The 24,068-nt window shown below is 43.1% G+C and overlaps 1 protein-coding gene across 1 annotated transcript in view; it reads right to left on the bottom strand.

Annotated features, from left to right (window-relative positions):
* LOC120054266 (ras-specific guanine nucleotide-releasing factor RalGPS2-like) overlaps positions 1 to 23,211 on the bottom strand; it is an 89,163-nt gene extending 65,952 nt beyond the window's left edge. The window contains exons 1-7 of the mRNA XM_039001689.1: positions 23,167 to 23,211; positions 22,728 to 22,847; positions 16,084 to 16,134; positions 5,654 to 5,737; positions 2,290 to 2,379; positions 2,048 to 2,140; positions 617 to 743 (exon numbers count right to left, since the gene is read on the bottom strand). Of these exons, the coding sequence (XP_038857617.1) occupies positions 617 to 743; positions 2,048 to 2,140; positions 2,290 to 2,379; positions 5,654 to 5,737; positions 16,084 to 16,134; positions 22,728 to 22,847; positions 23,167 to 23,211 (610 nt within the window). The remainder of the gene's footprint in view (positions 1 to 616; positions 744 to 2,047; positions 2,141 to 2,289; positions 2,380 to 5,653; positions 5,738 to 16,083; positions 16,135 to 22,727; positions 22,848 to 23,166) is intronic.
* Positions 23,212 to 24,068: the final 857 nt, after the last annotated feature.

Raw genomic sequence — 24,068 nt, 5'->3', positions numbered from 1 at the left:
CCAGCTTCCAGAGAGGAAAGGATGGAGCAGAGGAAATAAACATAAAAAGGATAGAGCAGAGGAAATAAACATAAAAAGGATGGAGCAGAGGAAATAAACATAAAAAGGATGGAGCAGAGGAAATAAACATAAAAAGGATGGAGCAGAGGAAATAAACATAAAAAGGATGGAGCAGAGGAAATAAACATAAAAAGGATGGAGCAGAGGAAATAAACATAAAAAGGATGGAGCAGAGGAAATAAACATAAAAAGGATGGAGCAGAGGAAATAAACATAAAAAGGATGGAGCAGAGGAAATCTAGAATGTGATTTGAATGATTTCTCCATAACTCATGTGTTTGTCCAGCTCTAAACAACACATGGTAACATACTCCTCATGCAGGGACCTGACAAGAACTTCTCTTTCACTCCTTTCATTATCACCATTATCTCTGCCCCGCTTTCTCTCACTCTGCCCCTCAGAGGGCAGACTGACGAATGGGAAAGAGGTATACTGTAAATTGATGACTTTTACCAGTGGGTGCAGCTGATTGTGGTTATCGGTGATTGCTGGGGACATAATATGGGGGACTCATGAAAACGTCACTTTAAAATAGGAAGTGTGTGTGTGTCTTACCCAGGTATGGTATGCAGGAGTTCATGCTCTGGCTGCGTATGTAGTCTCTGAGACGCTTGTAGTTGTCTTCTTTGGCCATGAGATACTCCAACCGCTCAAACGTTGCTTTGTCCTTCCGACTCAACAACTAAAGAGACAGACAGAGAAATATGTTTGAGTTGAGTTATTGTACACATACTAGCGCCGTGACAATACCAGTATTGCAATATTTTTACCATGGCAAAACTGAAAACACGAAGCAGACCAACTTTTTGGTTCTTTAAAATATTATGTGCTATAGCTTTAACAATAAATTGATGTGACTCTGGATAACAACAATGATGTTAATTTCCAACATTAGGGCTGTTTTCCTGAAGGAGTTAAATTAGCTTTGGGTTTTGTTACTTTGCCATGATACTAGCGAGTATCTACAAGTTCAATCATATTGAAATCAATTTCATGTTCAATCAATTGAGTTATATTTTGCAACAAGACTACTGTCTAATTTTTGCCTCAATGTGTTTCATGAGGGACAACATGAACACAATAACGTGCACAATTGATTTAGTGCATTATTATCGGGTAAGCACGATAAGCCGCCTCAATAGCCTATTTGCAGTCATAGGTGGTAATATCGCTCTAGGAGCTGATTTGTCATCAGTATTGTGGAATAATGCCAATGTTAAGGTAAGATTTGAATGGCAAAAGCTGATCCGAGAGCAGCACTGCTTTTCTTTCGCACTTGGCAAACTTTCTCTCTACGTGCTTGTTTGGAAAACACTTACAAATGTGGCTGGTAAATAACGATGCATCTGGTATGATCATCGTAATGCTTAAGTCACATTGCAACAGTGTGGTAATGCAACAGTTGTCATAACAGCTCAGCAGGGTCTCAGGAGACGTCGTGATAACACTACTGATGATATCCACAGGAGCTCTGGGTGAGGGATAAGCTCTGCTCTGGCCACGGCCTAATGTTATCCACAGTGTGTTTGAGAGAGTGTGTGTGTGTTGACTAGGAGCAGGTGTGGCGGTCTCTCTGGCCAGGCAGGTCTAGTGGTCCAGGGGATTTTCTGGCTGTCTGCTGTGTGTACTGCTGACTACTGGGGTTTATATCACTCACATTAATATTACATTTCCACCATGACATCACCGCATCAGTATGTCATTATGTCAGCCCTAATCTCCAAGGCTCTGTCCGTCTGAGGATGGATCAGAATCAGACCGTTCCCTCTCGCGGTTCTCTCTGTTCTGAGGTTTCTGCACAGATGTTTCCAATACACAAGACCATTACATATTCCAGCAATGTATTGACAGTGTAATAACTGGTGAAATAGAGAAGGACCATTTACATATGCGACTGCTCTTCACACCGTCAACACATCTCAGTTGGTTGTAGAGAGCGGTTAGAGAAGGATCATTGTTTTGAGCTGCAGGGACACAGTAACTCACCGCCCATGTCTTGGAGAGTCTATAGATGGGAGCGCTTTGTAGGCCTGACACCACAGCCATCACTGCATGCAGGTTGTTCATGTCACACAGTTTCTGTTGGGAACAGAGAACACGGATGAATACACACACTTTCACATTACAATATATTTACTGTCCACTCGTGAATATGAATCAAGAATCTGTGGTTCTTGCTTCACAAAGTACTACTGTAGAGCATAAGCAGTAGAGTACAGTGTGTGTACCTTGGCAGTTCTGATGTAGAGACTGAGTACCTCAGCTCTGATCTTCAGGGTCTGAGCATGCAGGATCTCCCTCACCACCCAGAAAGTCGTCTGGAGACACAAAACAATAAACCAACGGCAATAAATGCATAGCACAAAGTGCTGAACAAAAAGCAGACCGATGGTTAAGGAGCACTTCCCAACAGAGAAGACACACACTCATAAATGTGATTGCTGGCTGAGACCTAACCATAATAGCCATTTAACATCATGTACCGTACAATGTTCCTGCCATGGTTCCTGACACGTTGTGAGTGAATGAGGTCTGTCTGCGTGTCTGTCTGCGTGTCTGTCTGCGTGTGTTAACCCCCAGACAGAACAAAGTGATCAGACCGAGACATCAATGGCCATTGGCCAAGAGCTCTCTCACACATGCACAGATCTCCTCTCATAGCAAAGCAAATAAGGTCAATAAATCAGACAGCATCTGGTCCAACAGCCCTCATGAGAGAGGAAAGAAAGATGAGAAGTAATGGGGAAAGAATAAGCTGATATCAGGCCTCCTGAGTCTTTTATAGTCTACAGCTGTCTGTACACTGTTCAAGAGAGAGATCAGGGCAGATCCAAGATGAGAGATCTAGAGCGCTGATGTCACCTAACCACAGGACAAACAAAGGAAATAGATCCAGCCTGTCTGTGTAATAGACCAAGACATCAATGTCATCAACTATACACAATACACACAGTACCGATGGTCCCTGAAGTCTTTTCCTCTGCAACCATCACTCTCTTACACTGCCTACTCTCCCACTCACTGGCTTTATCTCCATCTCTCCAGGAGTCACGCTATTCCTCCCACTCACGTTCTCTCTTCCCATCTCCAAACCTTTAGAGAGTGTGTGTGTGTGTGAGTGTGAGTGAGTGACTATGGTTCTACTGTACGGTGCAGGGCTGTGCTGAAGGGGGAGAGGGGGGTTGCTCTGGTTAACAAAACTGACCAACCCCTCCCAGAGGGACAGTGTGAGATATTAGCTAACTGCAGGTGGCTCTGTATAGAAACGTAAGATATTAGAGTGGTTGAAGAGTTGCAGGGTAGGAAAATCACTTTTTTTCAGCCTAGACTCTAAATCCTAGCATGCGAAGAACTACACCAACAGGGTCCTACGCTATGAACCAGACCAAGGGTTCTACAATTGGTGCGACAGTCACACCACTACACTACCCTCTGGCTCAGGAGATGTCCATGCACCTTGACTCTCTTTCAAAACGTCAAGTTATTCACTGGCCTGCATCTGGTTTGAGTGCCTCTTCTCAGAAAAGTCCGTGTTTTTGCTCCATGGAAGTCAAGACGAAGGGAATAGTAAACAGGAGGGGGCACAGGCTAGAATCTAAAACACTGCAGTAAATAACAGAAAGAGAGAGAAAAGAGAGAGACCAGCAGACAGAGAGAGAATGGAGATCCACTAATAAAACTAATCCCATAATACAGTGAGGCAGTACTGTTCACCTGAACAAGCTCTTCCCTCTAGCACGCACACACCTGCCCTCAGCCACAGGTGCAGTGCAGACACAGCGGTCAGTGGTGATATTATAAGCCACTAAAGTCTCATATAATATCCAGCTAAAGCTGCAGCAGCCTTGTAATACTACTCCCAGCAGAGAAGGTTTATAGGCCTGTCCAATATGGCCACTACACTGTCCTCATGTCACTGTAAATCACCATGCTGCTTCTGGCAGCTGTTACAACACAGGTGCTCTGTGTCTCTCTCTCTCTCTCTCTGTCTATGTGTGTGCACTCTACAGGCCAGAGGAAAAAGCAGAGGCTCTTAGTTGTCTTTCCTGTAGTGTTTATGGTCTTATAAAGTTCTGCTGTTTCATCATAAATAGTTTGGAACATAGAGACACCAGCTGATAGCTGTAGATTAGCTCTGTAATGTGGCTGAGTCCCTCATAAAAGCAGTTCACGATAGCTCCCTCTCTCACTGCCTGGGTAAGGAGTGCTGAAGAGGCTACAGCTGGGCCTGGCTAGGGTTAGGTTAGTGGCTGATGCCTTCAACTACTTCTAGTGACTCACTAAACAAACTGAAGTGTAATTCAAACCATGACCCGGTCTAAAGTAGCCACCCGGTGGTACTGGCTGTGACCCACCTAAAGAGTCTGATCCTACATTATGGGAAACTGGACTAGGTTAATGAAACAGCCTCCTCTCAGGCACCATCCACCCAGAACTTTCTCTACCCCTCTTCAACCTTCATTAGCTCTAACCCTAACACCCCCATTCCCCTTTTCACCCCTCTCCATCCCTGTACCCAACTCTCCACTACATCCCACTCAACAGCTACCCCTCTCCAGTCATACCAACCTATACACTCAATCCAAAACCTTCATCAGAGTGCAAGGTTGAACAATTACCTTACTGCTTCCATTAATCCAGTGTTTTCAGATAAACATGAAGTCATACCTACGCAGTATGGAGCTAGCTACGGGTTGATTTCCACTTGAGCAGTACTAGACTGAAAGAATGCAGACGTCCCCTTGTCGTCCAAAGACTGCTGCCAATAACAGAGTTAAAGGAAGAGTACAAAGACAGGAGCATCTCCGGGACTGCCTCTTCTCCCTGTCCAAGCCCCATTATTCACAAGGCTCACTTTCCTTCACTGATGCCCGTCTGCCTGCTGCTTGTCGGCCAGCCCTGTGGTGTACAGCGAACTAACATCTGTAAAGGCTGTTTGGGCTAGCCTAGAAATGGGGAAGTTTCCATAGAAACACATTCCTCTAACATCATCTCATACGGAGACCGCAAGGTCTTAAAGACACTTAAATGGTCAGGGAGAGACTGGGGAGATTGGAGAGAGGGAAGGGGCAGAAAGAGCAGGATTAAAGGTGAAGGCCGCCTGTACGTCGAGAGAGCTTCCTGTGGATGACTTCACAGGGCACTGAGTGTGTGGGCCCCACACACACTCAATTATACTCACGCACACATACTAAAACCATGCACAAACACATTCTCAGACCACAAAGAAATGTGTCCAAAAAGTTAAACACCAGAGACAGTGAGGGAAGGAGTCGAAGGTCTCTTCTGAGCCTTCATTAGCCATATCAGTCTGATGAGGCTAAACAATGAGACAGACGGGGTTTGAGTGTGTGTTCCCTATAGGAGATGAGTCAACAAGTCAGCAGGAGGTACGTTTTGTTACCATGACATCCTCCAAGCTCCAAAACAAAGGATTAGGGAAGAGGGGATGAGGTGAAGAGAGGATGTAATCGCTCCATTACCTGCTAGCCAAGACTGAAGGCTCATAACTCAGCTCTAGGGGTACATTACTCCCCCTATCCACCCCCCCGCTTTTCTGCCTGCCTCTGTGTGTGTGTGTGTGTGTGTTACCTGGTTGAATCTGCGGGTGAAGGCCACAGCATTGGGGGCAGAGCTGTGCTTCTCCTTCTTGTTCCAGCCACAACTCGACAGCTCCTAAACACACAAACACTCAGTTAAGAGATAGAACAGACACAAACACACAATCAGATAAGAGATTGTGTGTGTCTGTCAGAATGACATGACACACCCAAACACACAACAGATCCTAAAGCAGTTACACACACAGATTTAAAACAACTTTCACAGTCGGTCTTGAAAGTAGTAGAGAGTTAATGTTTTCCACAAAAGACAAACCCAGTTTGTTCTTAACAGTTCAGAGAGAGAAGGGGTACAGGGCATATAGGAACACCAATGTTCCCTCCGGCTGAGCAGCATACGACTTTTAACTACAGAATAAATTAAAATCAAATCTATCAAACTCTGCACCACCTTGTGCTTCCTCGGAGCAGAGGGTGAACAATAATCCCAGTAATCAGAGGGGATCAGTCAGATACTAGTGCCCTTGGACAGGCCCTGTACCAGCACTGAGGGGCGAGACCACACACACAGACAGCAGGGGAGGAGAGACTTCTCTGGGCACAGCAGACTGGATCAGGGGCCAGGGATACTATCAGGGACACATTGATTGAAGAGCAGGAAAATGTGGTGTAATCTCTACTAATCAGCTGAACTACTCTCCTGATGACCTCCTCTGACACTGGCTGTCTGGAGGCGGCAACCTCCTCCACCACCACCCCCCGGGCCAGTGAGCCGTCGCAAAGAAACATACGCAATGTCTCTGTGTGTGTTTGAAGGGGAACAAGTGGGAGTTGGCAGGTCGGAGTGGAGTGGAGAGAGAGAGCGAGGAGGTGGTGAGGAGTCCAGAGCCTCCTGACAGCAGCTTTCAGCAGGCCTCAGTAAACTGTTAAACTTCTGCCCTGACAGACACTCTACACCACTAAGAGAGAACCAACTGCGTGTGTGTTAGCCCAGTAGTTAAGTCGCTTACGACTCATTAATTTAACCTACATTCCTCTTTAAACATGCGCCCACCTCTACCTGTCTCGCAAACCCTCTATCCCGCTCTTGTTATTCACGCCTCCAGTGTTCTCCTTCCCCATCTCCTAATAGAGGCTCCCACATTGGAATATGCCATTGGGAGACTGACTAAAGGCGTCCGCATGCTTCCCAGCTGAAAGAGTTCGGATGAGTTTGTGCATATATTATGATGACATTGTGATGTTTTTATTAGTTTTGGACTTCGTTAAGGGTTTTTTCAGTTGTTCGGGCAGACAACCTTTTTGGCTGCCCAAACAAGTCTACGCCCTTTCGTCTGTGATTGTTCAACAGCAGGGATTCTTCAGTAATGACGAGATTACTCGTTTTAATGCAAATGTTTTCATTGAGAAAACATTTGTATAGTTAGACGTAAAATTGTGCGACTAAGATCTCCTCTGTAAAATCCTTCTTAGATGGGTTTAGCTAGTATCCACATCGTCAAGGCCTAGAGATAAAGTACCAGAATCAATCAGTCAGAATCAATCAATGATATTAACCTACCACATAGCTGTTGCGTTACTTACAATTGTCACTTGGTCATGTCTGTGCCATGCCATTGTCGAATTGGTGCCAATGCCTTTGAGCTTAAAGCAGAAAAATTGCTTTTTACAACAAATTCGGGATCATTACTTGAAAGGCACTGGTTGCCTTGGCAGTTGACGTTGGTCCCAGCCCTACCCTCACCTCAAAGCTTTCCATCGCTAAATCAGACATACAGTCAAGTACACAACTCTGGCTAACACACGGATGAGTCCACAGCATGCATTTTCAAGTACACACACACAGCGAAATCAACTCTTGCCAAACCACTAACAGAGCTGAGCTAATGTAAGATACCACCGCCACTTCTCTGCTCTGGGCCTTGTTTCAGTCAACACAGTGGAAACCTGGAGCTCCACACACCCTGTGGACTTAAAGAGCATCAGCTACAGCTGAGAAGAGTGGGATGAGGGAGAGAGAGCGGGTTAGAGAGAGAGTGGGGGGGGCATCAGCTACAGCTTGTGGAGAGATGGAGAGGGGAAAGAGAAAGAGAGAGCGAGAGTGGTTGACAGCAGGCATGATGGGAAGTTAGTGTGAGGTAATATTACATGGAGGGGTCCAGGTCTGTGCTGTAAGGCCAGGAGAAAGGCAGTAGGAGACCCTCCTAATTGCATGAGCCGAGTGCCTCAATACCACAGCAACATTACCTACAGCACTGACACCTGATTGGCATTCAGACCATTACCTTACCTGCCTTTAGGAAGCCCTATGTATTGGTGTGTGTATGTTGTACATTCCCCTCATTGAAAGCCTATGAAAATAAATCTCAGACAGTGCCTCATTCCCTAGCCCTACATTCCAGCCCCCTATTGGCTAGTCTTATGTTAGGTGGCTAGCTCATATCCTGTGAATATGCATGCATCCCTACATGCCTAGTTTTATGTGATATGTAGGAGATTAGTTTCACAGAGACACTCCGTCTATAATGCCTGTAGTGCATGTTCTACTACTGTCCTGGGCCGGTTTCCCAAAAGCATCTTCAGCATCTTCAAGTTCATCGCTATATCCTTCGTAGGAGCATTGTTAAATCGCCGAGCCGTTTCCCCAAAACCATCGTTAATGTTGCACTTGAAAACGCTCGTAACGTAACGGCTGCCTCACACCACTCTTAGAACAATTAAGGGTGCCGTTAGATGCTTTTTTACTGATAGCCAGGGACACTCCAACAATTTACAAACAAAGTATTTATGTTTAGTGAGTCCACCGCATCAGATGACCACAGATGTTCTCTTGAGAAGTCCGTAAATTAGACAAGTTTCCTGTCCTGCTAAGCATTCTAGATGTAACTGGTACTTTTGAGTGTCAGGGACAATGTATGGTGTAAAAAGTATATTTCTTTAGGAAAGTACTGGAGTAAAAGTAGTTAAAATAATAAATAGTAAATTAAAGTACAGATACCCCCAAAAACAACTTAAGTAGTACTTTCAAGTATTTTTACTTAAGTACTTTACACCACAGCTTAGAACCGTACCCTGTTCAAAGGCACTTGAATATTTTATCTTGCCCATTCACCCTCTGAATGGCATACATACACAATGCATGTCTCAACCCTTCTTTAACCGGTCTATTCCCCTTCATCTACACTGATTAAGTGGATTTAACAAGTGACACCAGTAAGGGATCATAGCTTTCACCTGGTCAGTCTACGTCACGGAAAGAATGTTCATAATGTTTTGTACACTCAGTTTATAAACAGTAGGCTATAGGCCTATTTCAATCATATTGAAGGAAAGTTCCATCGCTAGCGGGAAACCAGGCCCTGTTCACTTTCCCACACAGGTAATGTCATGGCTCATAAAATGGTAGGAGGGGAACGATGTGATTGGACACAAATAAACACACACAGTAAGCTGAAATGCTCTACTCAAATAAACTGTTTTTAAAAGCAACACACTGCCTGTGTGTGTCATGTTTAAACTAAAAGTTGCGTGTGTTTCCCATTTCCAGTGAGTGTCTGACTGTGTATGGTGGGTACAGACTTCTAAGAGAAGTTGCATACTTCGCAGTGGTACGTATTAAAATGTCAGTGATGCCGCTTCCCTACAAGCCAAAACAATCTCTTCCTGACAAAACATAATTTACTTCTAATGTTGTTTATGTAACCACAGGGTAAAAACATGACTCTTTTCCTCTCTTGCTCTGTTCATGTTTCAGCCCCAGAACAGACAGCGATCACTGAGCATATGGAGAGAGATGAAGCTACAGAGAGATGGAGGGGTGGGGGAGAGAGAGGACAGAGAGACAAGAGGATGAGGTGATATCTGCAGATGACAGGGTCTAGAGTGGGGCACCGCCCATCTCCTGAGCCAGGGGTCTGTCTGCAGCCTCTACCAGAGTATCCTCTCCCCTCTGTATCATTGCCTGTTCAGAGCTATTTACAGTTAACTTCTTGTGGCTGCAGGGGCAGTAATGAGTAGCTTGGATGAAAGGTGCCCATAGTAAACTGCCTGCTCCTCAGTCGCTAATATATGCATATTATTATTCGTATTGGATAGAAAACACTCTGAAGTTTCTAAAACTGTTTGAATGATGTCTGAGTATAACAGAACTCATATGGCAGGCAAAAACCTGAGAAAAAATTCTGAGGCTGGTCGATTTTCAACCAAGATCCTATTGAATTCACAGCAAGATATGGATGAGTTTGCACTTCCTACGGCTTCCACTAGATGTCAACTGTCTGTAGAACCTTGTCTGATGCCTCTACTGTGAAGTGGGGCCGAAGGAGACAGGAATTAGTCAGGTCAATCATGACCTGACCATGCGCGTTCACATGAGAGGGAGCTATGTTCCATCGCACATCTGAAGTCAATGAAATTCTCCGGTTGGAACGTTATTCAAGATTTATGTTAAAAACATTCTAAAGACTGATTCAATACATCGTTTGACATGTTTCTACTGACTGTTACGGAACTTTTGGACATTTCGTCTGCTTTTAGTGAACGCGCTTCCTGACGTTGGATTTGTTTACCAAACACGCTAACAAAAATAGCTATTTGGACATAAATGGACATTACCGAACAAAACAAACAAACATTTCTTGTGGAAGTGGGAGTCCTGGGAATGCATTCCGACGAAGATCAGCAAAGGTAAGTGAAGATTTATAATGCTTTTTATGAGTTTTGTTGAATGCACAATTTGGCGGGTAACTGTATAGCTTGCTTTTGTGGCTGAACGCTGTTTTCAGATGATTGAATATTGTGTTTTGCCGTAAAGCTTTTTGAAATCTGACACAGCGGTTGCATTCTTGTCAATACGGGGGCGTTGTTTTCACTTTGGAAAAAATCGTCAAAGAAAATTCGGGAAAAATTCAAATAACTTCAGAGCTTCATTGTAAAGGGTTTAAACACTGTTTCCCATGCTTGTTCAATGAACCATAAACAATTAATGAACATGCACCTGTGGAACGGTCGTTAAGACACTAACAGCTTACAGATGGTAGGCAATTAAGGTCACAGTTATGACAACTTAGGACACTAAAGAGGCCTTTCTACGGACTATGAAGAACACCAAAAGAAAGATGCCCAGGTTCCCTGCTCATCTGTGTGAACGTGCCTTAGGCAGGCTGCAAGGAGGCATGAGGACTGCAGATGTGGCCAGGGCAATAAATTGCAATGTCTGTACTGTGAGACACCTAAGACAGCGCTACAGGGAGACAGGACGGACAGCTGATCGTCCTCGCAGTGGCAGACCACGTGTAACAACACCTGCACAGGACCAGTACATCTGAACATCACACCTGCGGGACAGGTACAGGATGGCAACAACAACTGCCCGAGTTACACCAGGAACGCACAATCCCTCCATCAGTGCTCAGACTGTCTGCAGTAGGCTGATAGAGGCTGGACTGAGGGCTTGAAGGCCTGTTGTAAGGCAGGTCCTCATCAGACATCACAGGCAACAACGTCGTCTATGGGCACAAACCCACCGTCGCTGGACCAGACAGGACTGGCAAAAAGTGCTCTTCACTGACGAGTCGTGGTTTTGTTTCACCACGGGTGATGGTCGGATTTGCGTTTATCGTCAAAGGAATGAGCATTACACCGAGGCCTGTACTCTGGAGCGGGATCGATTTGGAGGTGGAGGGTCCGTCATGGTCTGGGGCGGTGTGTCAGCATCATCGGACTGAGCTTGTTGTCATTGCAGGCAATCTCAATGCTGTGCGTTACAGGGAAGACATCCTCCTCCCTCATGTGGTACCCTTCCCGCAGGCTCATCCTGACATGACCCTCCAGCATGACAATGCAACCAGCCTTACTGCTCGTTCTGTGCGTGATTTTCTGCAAGACAGGAATGTCAGTGTTCTGCCATGGCCAGCAAAAAGCGTGGATCTCAATCCCATTGAGCACGTCTGGGACCTGTTGGATCGGAGGGTGAGGGCCAGGGCCATTTCCCCCCAGAAACGTCCGGGAACTTGCAGGTGCCTTGGTGGAAGTGTGGGGTAACATCTCACAGCAAGAACTGGAAAATCTGGTGCAGTCCATGAGGAGGAGATGCACTGCACTACTTAATGCAGCTGGTGGCCACACCAGATACTGACTGTTACTTTTGATTTTGATCCCCCATTTGTTCAGGGACACATTATTCAATTTCTGTTAGTCACATGTCTGTGGAACTTGTTCAGTTTATGTCTCAGTTGTTTAATCTTATGTTCATACAAATATTTACACATGTTAAGTTTGCTGAAAATAAACGCAGTTGCTGAGTTCACGCAAGACGTCAACATTAATGTCTTTATGAGGGTCTGGTGTTGTGAGAAAAAAGGTACAGTTGAGAAGGACTAAAGAAGATAAGTGATCCACGGTTAAACTACTGCATCACTGGTCTGGATAAGACTTAAGGCATCACTTCATGGAAAACATACTACCATGTAGTGTGCCAAGTCTTATTTTGGAAAAAGTTATTAATATTAGTAGTATCAGCTTTCATTTAGGGCCGGGACGATACCAGTATTGCGATACTCGTTAGTATGTTAGCAAGGAAACAAAACACGACGCTGATTTAACTTCTTTCAGAAAACAGCCCTAATGTTGGAAACAAACATCATGTCAGAGTCATATTCATTTATTTTCCAAGCTATAGCACACAATATTTCACATACGCTAGGTTTTTCCAAGGACCAAAGAGTTTGGGGTTTATTTTTGACAAAAAAATAATAATAATCATACTGGTTTCTTCACAGCCTTACTTTTATTACTACATAAAACGTGCCATGTCATGTACCATTAAAACTCCTCAATGAGAATTTCAACCCAAACTTGCGTAACTGACTTATTTGTACTGCCGTCAATGAGAGAGTTCCCCAAAAAATGAGTTAGACATTTCCAGTAAGGATTTGGCCACTGTGAGACAGTCAGAGATCAGGCTCTAGTCGTGGCGAGTTTCCAGAGTGGTAGCAGAACGACAATACATTTCAGTATCATAACAGCACATACTTTAGAGGACACTAAAATATAAACTCAGTATTTTACTGTGACAGAAACTACATCCCATTCACCATTTTCATATTCATACATTTAGTTAAACCCACAGTGATATAACAGGACACACACAGACATCCATATCATGGACAAGGACACATGTTTTCCCCCATTCTAGATGCGAGTAGAAGGAGTGACAGGAGTACAAATTCCAGCTGATGTCAGCTCAGTGATGGCTCTGTATTACAGAGCTCTTTCACACACGATCAGAGAAACACAGAGCAGGAAGAGCCTTCGGTCTGTGCCAACACACACAGGGTCACACTGCTCTCGTCTTCCCATCCATCCCACTTACCTCTACTGTCGCCCTCTTCCCTGCCCCCCACCTTTAACCTTATTTAATGTCACTTCTGCTCTCCCTCCATCCTTTCTCTTTCCCTCATATTCCCCATCTCCCTCTACTGTTCTCCCCTCCTTCCCTCTCCAGCACTCCAGCACATAAAAACAAAGGGCCCAGAACAGTACATTGGGTTTCAATGTGAGGAGAGATCATCAAATGCCTTATAAAGCTCAGTCAGTCAGTGCAGTCAAGCAGAACAGAAAACAAGGGCACGTTAGTCTCTATAAATCCTTCAGTAGCAGAGCTGTGGAAAGGCCCCAACAGAGACAACAGTAAAACTGTCTTTCATTGGAAGTTGATTCAAAGGAGGGCTCAGGCAGCCAGAAAAGTCCCACCATAGAGGCTAGCAACAAATCCATTTTGACCACCAACCTTAACCATGATCATATTCTTAACCCTTTACTCGTGTATGGGTTGAAAATTGCAGATTTGGGCACTAACAAATGCCTAAATTGGAACGCAGTGGCAGTACAGTAACATGCTATACATGACATCAGAGCTCAGGCTTTGCGCTTCACAGTGCTTTATGGGATTTGACTGACAGCCGAACTAAACTTGAGCACCTCGCGTGACAAGTTGCCCCAATCCCTCACACTAATTGGGCAACTTTAGCACATTTTTGGTTGCCTGAGTAAGGGAAATTCTGTAAATTAAGAGTACTCCATGTATTTTGAAAGATGAGATGTTGAGGATTATAATAAATACCGCTTTGATGTCATACAAGCATGCCAAACACCTGTGAGTCCAAATGTGCACTTAACATTTCCATATCTTTACAATCAATGTTTATGATCACTATGCTTGATGTACAGTTACAAGATGACATGGCCTCATACCCTGGGTTGTTCTGAACAGAAAGAGCCGGTTTGTCTATTGTGAATAAAATGTGGCACGCCACACACCTGAATGCACTCATGATTAATTTCTATGCGCACCAAAACTGCGATCGATTTCCCTAAATTGCATTGTTAAAGCCTTACACTAATATTGTATTTTATAAGTTAGCTAGTCATGTTGGCAATGGAATAGGACTTCAAATTATGCCCACCTGACCCAGATTGCAATTGATAATTGACTATTTTTTGGATTGCGCAAACTACAGTAGTTGTGTGAGGGTGGGGATAGAGTGTAGTGTTCCAAATAAAAAAACAAGTGCGCTTGCTCTAGTTCCTCAACAGCACAGCTTGGAGAGCTCCACAAAGCACCTTAAAGTTGAAGACTCCTCTTTGAGTCATAAAAGTGCATTGAAATTACTTAGAAAATGTGCATACTTGTGGCCACTTGGGGAAACCAGTTAGTCCTCTCAATCAAACTAGCCAATTTGTTGGCTTATGTTGCACCTACTCCACATTTTCCAAGAATATTCTTATCATGTTACTGAATGTATCCAAAGTATTGTGAGATTTTGTTATCAACAGATGTGTCAAAAAGAACAGTAAATGCAGTGCCTTCAGAAACTATTCATACCCCTTGACTTAATCCACACATTCAAAATTAGATTTTTTTCACTAACCCATCGACACACAATACCTCATAATGACAGTGAAAACATGTTTTTAGAAATGTTTGCAAACGTATTGAAAATTAAATACAGAAATATCTAATTTACATAAGTATTCACACCCCTGAGTCAATACATGTTTGAATCACCTTTGGCAGTGATTACAGCTGTGAGGCATTCTGGGTAAGTCTAAGAGATTTGCACACTGGATTGTACAATATTTGCCCATTACTCGTTTCAAAATTCTTCAAGCTCTGTCAAACTGGTTGTTGATTATTGCTAAACAACCATGTTCAAGTTTTGCAGATCTAAAACCTCTTAAGGATCCACAAGGACATGCATATTCTTGGTACCATTTGAAAGGAAACACTGTAGTTTGTGGAAATGTGAAAGGAGAGTAGGAGAATAACACAATAGATCTGGTAAAAGAAAAATAATCTAACGTTATTTTGTATTTTTTTCTGTACCATCATTTTTGAAACGCAAGAGGAAGGCCATAATGTATTATTCCAGGCACGTTGCAATTTAGATTTTGGCCACTAGATGGCAGCAGTGCATGTGCAAAGTTTTAGCCTGATCCAATGAACCATTGCATTTCTGTTCAAAATGTTGTATCAAGACTGCTCAAATGTGCCTAATTTGTTTATTAATAACTTTTCATGTTCAAAATTGTGCACTCTCCTCAAACAATAGCATGGTATTATTTCACTGCAATAGCTACTGTAAATTGGACAGTGCAGTTAGACTAACAAGAATTTAAGCTTTCTGCCCATATCAGATATGTCTATGTCCTGAGAAATGTTCTTGTTACTTACAACCTCATGCTAATCGCATTAGACTACATTAGCTCAACCGTCCCATGGACGGGACACCGATCCCGAAGAAGTCAAAAATAGTCCAAATCAAATGGCTAAATGATCCTTGGTATGACCATCTTAAAAATAGTCCATATGTTAGCTTAGTAGAACCCCCCTGCCGGCATAGACTCTTAGAAATAGAAGTAAGGATTTATTTTAATCCTTAACTTAAACAAGGGCCAAATGTAGTTTGAGCATAGGTGGAATGAATAGGCCTACACTGCTAATCAATCAGAACCAAGAGTGATTCCTAGTTGCAGCGGGCCTGTGTTATATCTGGCCACAGGGGTGGTGGTGTGGTCGCTGCTTCAACTGGTCGGCTGTGGCCAACCCTAAACACATGTTAGCCCTGAGGCCTGTCAACTCCCTTAACAAGGCTACAGAGGTAGCGCATACACGCACACACTGGCTTTCACGGAGGCCCTTTATAGGGTGAGAGTGTGTGTGGGCATGTATTACTATCCTCGTGGGTACTGGAAATCCCCAGAAGTCCCCGCAAGGATAGTAATACATTTTGCATGTCCTCACGAGGACAAAGGCAATTTAAGTTTAGGGGTAAGGTTAGGATTAGGTTTAGGGAAAACAGGTCCCCACAAGGATAGTAAAACATATGCTCTGTGTGTGTGTGTGTTTGAAGTGTGTAAGAGAAGCAGGAAAAAACAGACGGGTCCTGTACTGTAACGCACCTCAGGCTGGATGGCTTTGAACACTGGAGCGTCCATGAGTGTGATCTGACCCTGGAGAAAGAGACAGACAGAGAGAGAGAGAGAGGGGAGAATGGGAGGTGCGGAGCTGTAATTTGGCCCACAGATTTGGAATGAAGAGTTGACCAGACAACATTGCAGTGCTTTCCAAACTTTATTCAATACTTAGAGTAACTAGAATAACCAGGAGAAATCCCATATTTTGGGGAGAAGTAACATAGCGGTTACAGCATTGGACTAGTAACTGAAAGGTTGCTAGTTCAAAAATCTGTCGATCTGCTCTTGAGAAAGGCACTCAAGGGCATCGTCATCGAAAAGGACCCATGAGCACCAACATGTGAAGTTAATAAGGGCATATCAAATTGGGTGTCAAATGTATGCTAAGAGACCATATTTTGGGGAAATTAAGGCATACAGTTGAAGTCGGAAGTTTACATACACCTAAGCCAAATACATTTAAACTCAGTTTTTCACAATTCCTGACATTTAATTAGAGTAAAAATCACCGGTCTTAGGTCAGTTCGGATCACCACTTTCCCAGTGGGTCAGAAGTTTACATACACTCAATTAGTATTTGGTAGCATTGCCTTTAAATTGTTTAACTTGGGTCAAACGTGTTGGGTAGCCTTCCACAAGCTTCCCACAATAAGTTGGGTGAATTTTGGCCCATTCCTCCTGACATAGCTGGTGTAACTGAGTCAGGTGTGTAGGCCTCCTTGCTCACACACGCCTTTTCAGTTCTACCCACAAATTCTCTAAAGGATTGAGGTCAGGGCTTTGTGATGGCCACTCCAATACCTTGACTTAGTTGTCCTTAATTAAGCCATTTTGCCACAACTTTGGAAGTATGCTTGGGGTCATTGTCCATTTGGAAGACCCATTTGCGACCAAGCCTTGAACTTCCTGACTGATGTCTTGAGATGTTGCTTCAATATATCCACATCCTTTTCTTCCCTCATGACGCCATATATTTTGTGAACAGCACCAGTCCCTCCTGCAGCAAAGCACCCCTACAACATGATGCTGCCACCCCCGTGCTTCACGGTTGGGATGGTGTTCTTCGGCTTGCAAGCATCCCCTTTTTTCCTCCAAACATAATGGTCATTATGGCCAAACAATTCTATTTTTGTTTCATCAGACCAGAGGACATTTCTCCAAAAAGTACGATCTTTGTTCCCATGTGCAGTTGCAAACTGTAGTCTGGCTTTTTTATGGCGGTTTTGCAGCAGTGGCTTCTTCCTTGCTGAGCGGCCTTTCAGGTTATGTCGATATAGGACTCGTTTTACTGTGGATATCGATACTTTTGTACCCGTTTCCTGCAGCATCTTCACAAGGTCCTGTGCTGTTCTTCTGGGATTGATTTGCACTTTTCGCACACAAAGTACCTTCATCTCTAGAAGACAGAACGAGTCTCCTTCCTGAGCGGTATGATGGCTGCGTGGTCCCATGGTGTTTATACTTGCATACTATTGTTTGTACAGATGAACGTGGTACCTTCAGGCATTTGGAAATTGCTCCCAAGGATGAACCAAACTTGTGGAGGTCTACAATTTTTTTTCTGGGGTCTTGGCTGATTTGTTTAGATTTTCCCATGATGTCAAGCAAAGAGGCACTGAGTTTGAAGGTAGGCCTTGAAATACATCCACAGGTGCACCTCCAATTGACTCAAATGATGTCAAGTTAGCCTATCAGAAGCTTCTAAAGCCATGACATCCTTTTCTGGAATTTTCCAAGCTGTTTAAAGGCACAGTCAACTTAGTGTATGTACATTTCTGACCCACTGGAATTGTGATACAGTGAATTTTAAGTGAAATAATCTGTCTGTAAACAATTGTTGGAAAAATTACTGGTGTCATGCACAAAGTAGATGTCCTAACCGACTTGCCAAAACTATAGTTTGTTAACAAGAAATTTGTGGAGTGGTTGAAAAACTAGTTTTAATGACTCCAACCTAAGTGTATGTAAACTTCCGACTTCAACTGTACATACATTTTTCAACCATTTCCATCCCCCAAAAATGTGGCTTAAGTAAAGACTTGGATTTGTGGATAAACAGATGGAAAAGGGGTCTTAGAAAACATCTAGCAGAAAAAGCCAAAGGCTATCAGAAATACATCAAAACAATAATTATGAAGTTAAATCCCTACCAACTATTATCAACACTTAGATTTAGTTTGAGAAATGGTTTACATTCTTTAACATTAAGAAAGATTGCCTTGTAATTCCGTTAGCAACTTTAAGATATTTTCAAATTTCTCTCATGAGAGGTTAATGAAAGTTTACAGAAGTAACAAGTAATGGTTGACCGACCAATTAGTTAGTGATTTTACTGATTTCAATTTTGTTTATGAATTTGAAGGTGATTAAAACTCCTAATTCAGTTACCAAATTGGTAACGGATTTACCCAAAAACCAGTAACGGAAATACTGCAACTGAACCGGCTACAAAGAGATATTATAGTTGTCACAATCACAAACCAGTTGGGTCACCTGCTATTGTCCTCCCATCCACTGACATACTGTTATGTTCAGCTCATAATTGGTTTGTGTCTTTCTGTTGTCTGCTGGTCAAACTAAAAAGTATTACAGTCTGAATCTGGACAACCCCTCCATCTCTCACTATCCACTTAATGTCACCTCACCCAGCTCAACACACCTCCATTTACTGTAACCAGCATCCTCACCCACTGAGCTCTGACCGACACCAAACGTCCATGGACTAGAGGTCGACCAATTATGATTTTTCAACGCCGATACCGATTATTGGAGCACGAAAAAAAGCCGATAACGATTAATCTGCCAATTTTGTCTATTTATTTGTAATAATGACAATTACAACAATACTGAATGAACACTAATTTTAACTTAATATAATAAATCAATAAAATCAATTTAGCCTCAAATAAATAATGAAACATGTTCAATTTGGTTTAAATAATGCAAAAAACAAAGTGTTGGAGAAGAAAGTAAAAGTGCAATATGTGCCATGTAAGAAAGCTAACGTTTAAGTTCCTTGCTCAGAACATATGAAAGCTGGTGGTTCCTTTTAACATGAGTCTTCAATATTCCCAGGTAAGAAGTTTTAGGTTGTAATTATTATAGGAATTATAGGACTATTTCTCTCTATACCATTTGTATTTTATATACCTTTGACTATTGGATGTTCTTATAGGCACTTTAGTATTGCCGGTGTAACAGTATAGCTTCCATCCCTCTCCTTGCCGCTGCCTGGGCTCGAACCAGGAACACATCGACAACAGCCACCCTCGAAGCAGCGTTACCCATGCAGAGCAAGGGGAACAACTACTCCAAGTCTCAGAGCGAGTGACGTTTGAAACGCTACTAGCGCGCACCTCGCTAACTAGCTAGCCATTTCACATCGGTTACACCAGCCTAATCTCGGGAGTTGATAGGCTTGAAGTCATAAACAGTGCAATGCTTGAAGCATTGAAGCACAGTGAAAAGTAAGGTAAAATACATTACATTGTACTGTAAACAAAAATATAAACGCAACATGTAAAGTGTTGGTCCCATGTTTCATGAGCTGAAATAAAAGATCCCAGAAATGTTCCATACTCAAACTTATTTTTCAAATGTTGTGCAGAAATTCATTTACATCCTTGTTAGTAAGCATTTCTCCTTCGCCAAGATAATCCATCCACCTCAACGGGGTGGTATATCAAGAAGCTGATTAAACAGCATGATCATCACACAGCTGTCACACAGCAAAGTTGAGGGAGCGTGCAATTTGCATGCTGACTGCAGGAATGTCCACCACCGCTGTCGCCAGAGAAGGTAAACGTTCATTTCTTTACCATAAGCTGCCTCCAATGTCGTTTACAGAATGTGGCAGTACGTCCAACCAGCCTCACAACCGCACACAATGTGTAACCACGCCAGCCCAGGCATAAGCTACGGACAACAAACACAATTGCATTTTATCAATGACAATTTCAATGCACAGAGATACCGTTACGAGATCCTGAGGCCCACTGTCATGTCATTCATCCGCCAACATCACCTCATGTTTCAGCATGATCGTGCACAGCCCCATGTCGCAAGGATCTGTACACAAATCCTGGAAGCTGAAAATGTCCCAGTTCTTCCATGGCCTGCATACTCAGACATGTCACCCATTGAGCACGTTTGGGATGCTCTGGATTGACGCATACGACAGCGTGTTCCCGCCAATATCCAGCAACTTCGCACAGCCATTGACGAGGAGTTAGACAACATTGCACAGGCCACAATCAACAGCCTGGTCAACTCTATGCGAAGGTGATGTGGCACTGCATGAGGCAAATGGTGGTCACAGCAGATACTGACTGATTTCCTGATCCATGTCCTTTCCCGTTTTTTTTTGGGGGGGGGGGGGGTCAGTGACCAACAGATGTATATCTGTACTCCAACTCATCCATAGATTAGGGCCAAATTTATTTATTTCAATTGACTAATATCCTTATGAATTTCAATGCAGTAAAATCTTTGAAATTGTTGCACGTTGCGTTTATATTTTTGTTAAGTGTATTATCTACAGCACTGAACTCTACTCTGCTGGATTGTACTGCACTGTACTCTACTGTGTTGTACAAACTTGAGAATGTCATTGATATTCATAATTATGCATTTCGGTATCGTACAGATGAGGGACCCATGATGTAATTCCATTATCGGGTGTAAATTCACTTCACTTCACCATCTCATAGTTGACACACCAGTCTTTCTGCAGACATCTATGAATCTTAATATTTAGTTTTAGGAAAACGCGGTCGCATACAAACCGGAGGGATTTTACATTCATTCTGCACAGATGTTCCACTACATTAGTATATGTACATTTTTTGTGGAAAATGTAAAAGTAGTCCTTGTATGGTTTGTTAAGCTTTGAAATTTGTTTGGAATAGATTTAAAACAATTACCCTGATTAAGACAGTTTGGCAGTCGAAACGTTGGTTATAAAATTATTGCATTTGAACTCCAAAAGCGTAAATTCGCTACTGTGGAATTGCCCTTAACCCTAATTGCTCCGGTGTCGCAGGTAGAGTGGGATACACAAAAAACACATTTCCATTGAACACCATACACTTGTACAGGTTACACACTCTCACATTTGTGAAACAGGACAAATATAAGCACCCCCTATTTGATCTTTGAACATGAAAGGGTAGTGCTCCCTGTCTGTCTAGCTGGGTATTGCAAGGCAGGGAAGAGGACTCCCAACAGTGAGAAGAATGGCTCAAACTAGAGTTATACATAGAGCCTAGAACATTGAGTATGGAACCTTCCTAAAAACTTAACCAGAGGAACTGTGTCAGCGATAAAGAGCTGCTGCCCTAATCACATGCGTTGCAGTAATGCTCTAACTGTGCTGCCTGTAGAAATACCAGGATCTAAATCAGCTGCGTTGCAGTAATGCTCTAACTGTGCTGCCTGTAGAAATACCAGGATCTAAATCAGCTGCGTTGCAGTAATGCTCTAACTGTGCTGCCTGTAGAAATACCAGGATCTAAATCAGCTGCGTTGCAGTAATGCTCTAACTGTGCTGCCTGTAGAAATACCAGGATCTAAATCAGCTGCGTTGCAGTAATGCTCTAACTGTGCTGCCTGTAGAAATACCAGGATCTAAATCAGCTGCGTTGCAGTAATGCTCTAACTGTGCTGCCTGTAGAAATACCAGGATCTAAATCAGCTGCGTTGCAGTAATGCTCTAACTGTGCTGCCTGTAGAAATACCAGGATCTAAATCAGCTGCGTTGCAGTAATGCTCTAACTGAGCTGCCTGTAGAAATACCAGGATCTAAATCAGCTGCGTTGCAGTAATGCTCTAACTGTGCTGCCTGTAGAAATACCAGGATCTAAATCGGCTGCGTTGCAGTAATGCTCTAACTGTGCTGCCTGTAGAAATACCAGGATCTAAATCGGCTGCGTTGCAGTAATGCTCTAACTGTGCTGCCTGTAGAAATACCAGGATCTAAATCGGCTGCGTTGCAGTAATGCTCTAACTGTGCTGCCTGTAGAAATACCAGGATCTAAATCAGCTGCGTTGCAGTAATGCTCTAACTGTGCTGCCTGTAGAAATACCAGGATCTAAATCAGCTGCGTTGCAGTAATGCTCTAACTGTGCTGCCTGTAGAAATACCAGGATCTAAATCAGCTGCGTTGCAGTAATGCTCTAACTGTGCTGCCTGTAGAAATACCAGGATCTAAATCGGCAATAAATAATATACAGCGCTTTGGCTTTTCAGGGAAAAGCAGGTAAATGACAGGCCATTCATTATACTCTACAGAGTGATCGTCTATAATACGCAGTGAGCTGGTTTATGTTGTCTGACATCATGGAAACTGACTGTCTAGGATATTAAGGTGGACTGTTTTGATCCATCTAAGGCTGGGAGCTGTAGCTTTTGGATAGGCCTTGTTCTATTGAGCATGTCAGAGGAAATTAGGGCGAGTGTGTCCTCCTGCCAACACACATCAATTATTACTGAACTCACCCACTTAATCCTCCTTCTAAAAGACTGTCCAAGAGGCATCATTGTCATTCCCCTTCCCTCTAGTGTCTCACTGTCACATAAGCACTATTCCTTACACACACAAACACAATATGTTGGATAGGTAGCTACTTACTGCATACTCCTCCGGGGTGACCTTCAGGACATCGAAGACGACGGCATCAAAACTCTTCTTCAGTTCAGAACCCTTCTCACTGAGAGACTCTGAGCTGCTGCTCTTCTGGAGACATGCACGTTAGGACAGGGAACATGGGAAACTAAAAGCTCAAAGAAATAAGGTTTTGATTTACACCCACAATGCTCTTTATATCAGTGTTTCCCAAACCTCTCCTGGGGGAACACTACAATGCACTTATGTTCAAGCCCTGCACAGACACAGAAATTAAAGGGATACTTCAGGATTTTGGCAAGAGGCCCTTTTTTACTTCCTTTATGTACTAAAAACGGTATCTACGAGTTCATCTAACTCTGGGGAAGTAGATAAAGGGCCTCATTGCCAAAAAATGTTATAATTAGAATGTAAGGAGTTTAGGGGGTAAAGGTGTGTGTCTCACCTCAGAGGCAGTGGTGATGCTTGATTGGCCATTGGGGAGGTCCATCATTCCCACACCATCAGTCTGTTAGTGCAGGAGACCACTCCTCATCCTCAGTGTGTGCACTCTGGACACACAAACAATTACAATGACAAAGAGAAACTACATGTAAACCCATGTCTGCTAAATGACTAAAATGTACAAATCTAATGCTTCATTTATCAGACCCTGGATCAACAGTGCCACCTTGTGGATGAAACTGGTAAGTTCACTTCAGATGTGGAGCGAGAGACAGACGAGAGAGAGAGATAGACGAGAGCGAGAGAGAAACACATGAGACAAGAAAGATGAGCGAGAGAGACGAGAAAGATTGTTGCTAAGGTACAGGTAACTACCAAAATAATGGAAACACTTGAGTAAATGAACAATACAAAATATATTGAAAGCAGGTGCTTCCACAAAGGTGAGATTCCTCAGTTAATTAAGAAATTAACATCATCATGCTTAAAGGGTCATGTATAAAAATGCTGCGTAGACCATTATTATGCTACGACCCCAGAGAATGACAGTGCCCCCCAGGGCTCATACCATCATGGACCATCTTGTAATAGACACTTGTAGGCTTAAAGGGATACTTTGGCAATGAGTCAGATTAATCAAATCAAACTGTCACATGCGCCGAATACAACAAAAGTGTAGACCTTTCCGTGAAATGCTTACTTACAAGCCCTTAACCAACAGCGCAGTTCAAGAAGAGTTTAGAAAATATTTACCAAATAAACTAAAGTTAAAAAAAATAATAATAATAAAAAGTAACACAATAACGAGGCTATACACAAGGGGTACTGGTACCGAGTCAATGTGCGGGGGGTACAGGTTAGTTGATGTAATTTGTAGGTAGGGGTGACTATGCATAGATAAAC

This window comes from Salvelinus namaycush, chromosome 10 (assembly GCF_016432855.1).
Source record: "Salvelinus namaycush isolate Seneca chromosome 10, SaNama_1.0, whole genome shotgun sequence".
NCBI classification, from domain to species: domain Eukaryota; kingdom Metazoa; phylum Chordata; class Actinopteri; order Salmoniformes; family Salmonidae; genus Salvelinus; species Salvelinus namaycush.
This window is presented reverse-complemented; position numbering and strand designations above follow the sequence as displayed.